General features: G+C 43.6%; 1 protein-coding gene across 2 annotated transcripts in view; it reads right to left on the bottom strand.

Moving 5' to 3' along the window:
* Positions 1 to 285: 285 nt before the first annotated feature.
* The window catches only part of dscamb (DS cell adhesion molecule b), a 128,043-nt gene continuing 122,328 nt past the window's right edge, over positions 286 to 6,000 (bottom strand). For both annotated transcript variants that reach the window (XM_036961247.2, XM_090218682.1), the window contains exon 33: positions 286 to 1,533. In XM_036961247.2, coding sequence (XP_036817142.2) covers positions 1,118 to 1,533 — 416 coding nt within the window. In that variant the 3' untranslated portion in view covers positions 286 to 1,117. The remainder of the gene's footprint in view (positions 1,534 to 6,000) is intronic.

Here is a 6,000-nt window from a genome sequence, read left to right as displayed (position 1 = left end):
GTCAGATACCCCTGAGGTCTGATAGGGAGCAGTGATGTCTATACCCTGCCTGCCCTCTACTAGCTAATATAATGTGAGACATCCGATCCAGGTGACCTGTTCAGAGTCATTTATCATGTATACACCCAAATCAATTATTGCAGTGTAGTGAAGGGTGCTTGTGTTACACAACACACAGGCTATGGAGTGATCGGTATGCTAGGCTCTGTGGTGGCTGAGAGGGTTAGAGATGGAGGAAGAAAGAGAAAAAGCAGTATTGTCCAAATCTCAAATCAAACCCACGTGTGCAAACATGACTAAGGACTTTATTAACCAAATCATTTTCCCTGTAATATCCACAAATAAAAGTGATCTCTTTTATATATATTCACATTGTATAATTTTCATAGTGTGACAAAATTCTCTTTTGGATTTTCCAGCCATTCCTGTAAATTGTCATAGATCAGTCCCCATGCAGTCATTGGAAAGGTTGAAGAATGTAGTAACAATCTATCTGAGTAGATTGAGTCGAAGGCATGGACAGACAGGTTCAGCTTTAATGCAGTTATTTTCCTTGGCTCCTCTCATTATTGAAAAACCGCCAGCTATCCAATCATCGATTTGATCACACTGCGACAAACAAAATAAACAAATGAAGAAAGCAATATCCTCCCGCAGAGTGCTCCAGAGTCCTCCTCCTCTTCTTCTTCTTGTTTTTAGACATTTTTACATTTTTATATATAATAATAATAATGACTATGATTATCATTGATATAAATTCAATAGTATTTTTCTTCGTCAAATTTAAATACATTATTTTGGCAATTTTCATATGGTGTTTAGAATAAAAGACTACTCAAATAGAAAATAAAACGGAGAAATCAGAGAGCCAGAAGAGGAAAGAAGGGAGCAAGAACAAAATAATAAAAGAAAGGAATAGAGAAGAGAAGGAACGAAAGAAAGCAAGAGAAAGAAATACAGAAAGAATCAAAGTAACGCATCCACTTGGAGTCAGAAATATATATTAGTCGTTGTTGAAAAGTGTCCAACATCATCATTGTTCCGTGCCAGCTCTCTGCGTAGAGCTGCAGTACAGTTTACAGTCTAAGTCCCGGAGTGTGTAACGTAACTCCTTGTGTTATACCAGTGTGTAGGACTTTGCGTAGGGGTTGTTGCTCTGTTTTAAGTGTCCTCTGGAGTCTAGCAGGGACTCCTGTGAGCTGCTGAGCTTGGCAGCCGGGGCCTGGGCCAGGTCTCCGGTGGCCTCACGGCCAGTGGGCTCACGCTGGGGAAGGGTGGAGGCAGTCCCTGGCTGCCACTGCTGCACCTCCCTGGATGTGGGCACCTCCATGGGTGTGGGTTCCAGGAGCGGGGGCCGTTTCAGTGTGCGGCTCTTCTGGGGCTCCAAACACACCTGACCCAACGCACCTGTCTCCCCTCCTCCTCCTTCTCTTCCTCCGTTGCCACCATTGGACCCCCGGCCTCCCGATGCAGAGCCACGGTTTAACAGGAAGTCCATTCGTAGGTACGGGGGCAGGTGCACCAGCTCTCCTCCTGAGGGATGAGACCAGAGAGGTGGTTACAGGGGTACCCAGTCAGGAAGGTTAAAGGGTCATCCAGTCAGGACTGTTAGAGGGGTACCCAGTCAGGAAGGTTAAAGGGTACCAGTCTGGAAGGTTAAAGGGGTACCCAGTCAGGAAGGTTAAAGGGGTACCCAGTCAGGAAGGTTAGAGGGGTACCCAGGCAGGAAGGTTAAAGGGGTACCCAGGCAGGAAGGTTAAAGGGGTACCTAGTCAGGAAGGTTAGAGGGGTACCCAGTCAGGAAGGTTTAAAGGGATACCCAGTCAGGAAGGTTAAAGGGGTACCCAGTCAGGAAGGTTAGAGGGGTACCCAGTCAGGAAGGTTAAAGGGGTACCCAGGCATGAAGGTTAAAGGGGTACCAGTCAGGAAGGTTAAAGGGGTACCCAGTCAGGAAGGTTAAAGGGGTACCAGTCAGGAAGGTTAAAGGGGTACCCAGGCAGGAAGGTTAAAGGGGTACCAGTCAGGAAGGTTAAAGGAGTACCAGTCAGGAAGGTTAAAGGGGTACCCAGTCAGGAAGGTTAAAGGAGTACCAGTCAGGAAGGTTAAAGGGGTACCCAGTCAGGAAGGTTAAAGGGGTACCCAGGCAGGAAGGTTAAAGGGGTACCCAGTCAGGAAGATTAGAGGGGTACCCAGTCAGGAAGGTTAAAGGGGTACCCAGGCAGGAAGGTTAAAGGGGTACCCAGTCAGGAAGATTAGAGGGGTGCACTCACTACATACTGAGCTGGGAGGACAGTTCTCAATGTCAGCATTACTTGATTACTTTCTATTCGTTATTTTCTATTCCATATGGGTATTTTCATACGGTATCTACTTACTGTCAGGATATATGGCATTTGATAGGAAATCAAATGAGTTGAGGAAATACGATTTGAGTTTGGATAATGTAATGTAATCTTTCGTATTGAGTTGGAAGGATACAGATTCTATAAGGGTTTCAGGACGATATCATTTTTCATGGCTTGATGACGGGATTTATTATCCTTTGATATTGCTGCATTAACCTGTCAGATTCATATTCAAATCACCTTTCCATTTCTTCAGGACTATTACGCCAAACAGCCCTGCACTGCCCACTCTCAAACTCTCCTCATCTGTACCTGGGGTTAACTGAAGCAGAAAGGTGCTTCAAATCTCATTCGGAGACAGAATCTTTGCTGTCCAGGAGCCAGAATAAACCAAGCCTGTGATGTAACCCAAGTCTACATTTAGTTAATGACACTGCAGCACTTTAAAAGACTTGGGCGTCTCTACACAGTATTCCCCCATGCAAACAGTGAGTGAATCACTGGACACGGTTCAGTGGATGATGATACAATCACGTCTGCTGTAAATGTATCTCGTCCACTGAATAAACTACGTATTTAATTTAGGAAATTAGCTCCACACAAAGACGTGTCCAGTAGCCAGAGATGTCTGAGTCGTACGGAAGATTTTACACTTGATTAGGAGTGGTGGGGAGACGTGTACTCTTCCATTACTGTTCTAATGGATGTCTTCAATATTAATCTTTCAGAGGCCACAGAGATCAGCAGGCTTCAGTGACTGGCCTTTTCAATGCCAAATCACTGACCCCCACCACCACCGCCGCCACCATCACCACCTCGTCACACAGAGGAGGACCGGCTCGTCTATGTAGATTGTATCCTACATGTGACCTTAGTGACTGAATTCCAGAGTTCATGGGGAGCATGCATAATTTACTGTTTATATTACAGGCTTTATTAAAACAAGTAAAGATGATACATGGTGACCAGCTTTAATTGAATTAAATATAGATTTAAGCTTTTCTTTGGGAGCTCATTAGGAATTTACTTAGCTGAAATCCATCAGGCCGTAAGTTTCAGTACGAGGGTAATGGCACAACTTGTATCAGCTACACAATAATGATTGCCAGCCGTGCAATAAGTCTCTAGCTGGGGGGTTTGATGAACAGTGCCTTCAGAAAGCATTCAGACTCTGACTTTTTCCACATTTTGTTACGTTTCAGCCTTATTTTAAAATGGATTAAAAAATAATAATCCTCAGCAACCTACACACAATATCCCATAATGGCAAAGAGTAAACAGGTTATTAGAATTTTCTCTTATATTTTTTTCATTTTTACTTATTTACATAAGTATTCGGACCCTTTGCTATGAGACTTGAAATTGAGCTCAGGTGAATCCTGTTTCCATTGATCATCCTTGAGATGTTTCTACAACTTCATTGGAGTCCACCTGTGGTAAATTCAACTGATTGGACATGATTTGGAAAGGCACACACCTGTCTATACAGTGGCAAGAAAAAGTATGTGAACCCTTTGGAATTACCTGGATTTCTGCATAAATTTGACATAAAATTAGATCTGATCTTCATCTAAGTCACAACAACAGTCTGTTTAAACTAATGACACACAAATTATAGTATTTTTCTTGTCTATATTGAATACATCATTTAAACATTTACAGTGTAGTTTGGAAAAAGTATGTGAACCCCTAGGCTAATGACTTGAGATTGGAGATGTTGGTTAGAGCAGCCCTGCCCTATAAAAAAACTAATTTGAGTTTTGCTATTCACAAGAAGCATTGCCTGATGTGAACCATGCCTCGAACAAAAGATATCTCAGAAGACCCAAGATTAAGAATTGTTGACTTACATAAAGCTGGAAAGGGTTACAAAAGTAACTCTAAAAGCCATGATGTTCATCAGTCCACGCTAAGACAAATTGTCTATAAATGGAGAAAGCTCAGTACTGTTGCTACTCTCCCTAGCAGTGGCCGTCCTGCAAAGATGACTGCAAGAGCACAGCACAGAATGCTCAATGAGGTTAAGAAGAATCTTAGAGTGTCAGCTAAAGACAAAGAAATATCTGGAACATGCTAACATCTCTGTTGACAAGTCTACGATACTTAAACACTAAACAAGAATGGTGTTCATGGGAGGACGCAAAAGAGCACCTGGATGTTCTACAGCGCTACTGGCAAAATATTCTGTGTACAGATTAAATTAAAGTTGAGTTGTTTGGAAGGAACACACAGCACTATGTGTGGAGAAAAAAAGGCACAGCACATCAACATCAAAACTTTATCCCAACTGTAAAGTATGGTGAACAGGACAATGACTCAAAACACAGAAGTAAATCAACAACAGAATGGCTTAAACAGAAGAAAATACGCCTTCTGGAGTGGCCCAGTCAAAGTCCTGACCAACCCGATTGAGATGCTGTGGCATGACCTCAAGAGAGAAGTACACACCAAACACCCCAAGAATATTGCTGAACTGAAACAATTTTGTAAAGAGGAATGTTCCAAAATTCCTTCTGCAGGTCTGATCCGCAACTACAGAAAACGTTTGGTTGAGGTTATTGCTGCCAAAGGAGGGCCAACCAGTTATTAAAACCAAGGGTTCACATACTTTTCCCACCCTACACTGTGAATGTTTACATGGTGTGTTCAATAAAGACATGAAAACCTACAATTGTTTGTGTGTTATTAGTTTAAGCAGACTGTGTTTGTCTATTGTTGTGACTTAGATGAAGATCAGATCAAATTGTATGACCAATTTATACAGAAGACCAGGTAATTCCAAAAGGTTCAAATACTTGTTCTACCACTGTACAAGGTCCAACAGTTGCCAGTGCATGTCAGAGCAAAAACCAAGCCATTAGGTCGAAGGAAATGTCCTGTAGAGCTCCGAGACAGGATTGTGTCGAGGCAAAGATCTGGGGAAGGGTATCAACACATTTATGGGGAAGGGAACCAAAACATTTCTGCAGCATGTAAGGTCCCCAAGAAATCAGTGGCCTTCATCCTTCTTAAATGGAAGAAGTTTGGAAACACCAAGACTCTTCCTAGAGCTAGCTGCCCGGCCAAATGGAACAATTGGGGGAGAAGGGCACTGGTCAGGGAGGTGACCAAGACACCGAGCTCTACAGTACCTCTGTGGAGACGGGAGACCTTCCAGAAGGACAACCATCTCTGCAGCACTCCACCAATCAGGCCTTTATGATAGAGTGGCCAGACGGAAGCAACTCCTCAGTAAAAGGCACATGACAGCCCACTTGGTGTTTGCCAAAAGGCACCTTAAGACTTTCAGACCGTGAGAAACAAGATTCTCTGTTCTGATGAAACCAAGATTGAACTCTTTGGCCTGAATGCCAAGCGTCATGTCTGGAGGAAACCTGGCACCATCCCTATGGTGAAGAATGGTGGTGGCAGAATCATGCTGTGGGGATGTTTTTCAGCATCAGGGACTAGGAGACTAAGTACAGAGAGATCCTTGATGAAAACCTGCTCCAAAGCGCTCAGGACCTCAGACTGGGGTGAGGGTTCACCTTCCAACAGGACAACGACTCTAAGCACACAGCCAAGACAACGCAGGAGTGGCTTCTGGACAAGTCTCTGAGTAGCCCAGCCAGAGCCCGGACTTGAACCCGATCTAACATCTCTGGAGTGACCTGAA

This window comes from Oncorhynchus mykiss, chromosome 24 (genome assembly GCF_057628025.1).
Source record: "Oncorhynchus mykiss isolate SJ-2025 chromosome 24, ASM5762802v1, whole genome shotgun sequence".
Classification (NCBI taxonomy): Eukaryota; Metazoa; Chordata; class Actinopteri; order Salmoniformes; family Salmonidae; genus Oncorhynchus; species Oncorhynchus mykiss.
This window is presented reverse-complemented; position numbering and strand designations above follow the sequence as displayed.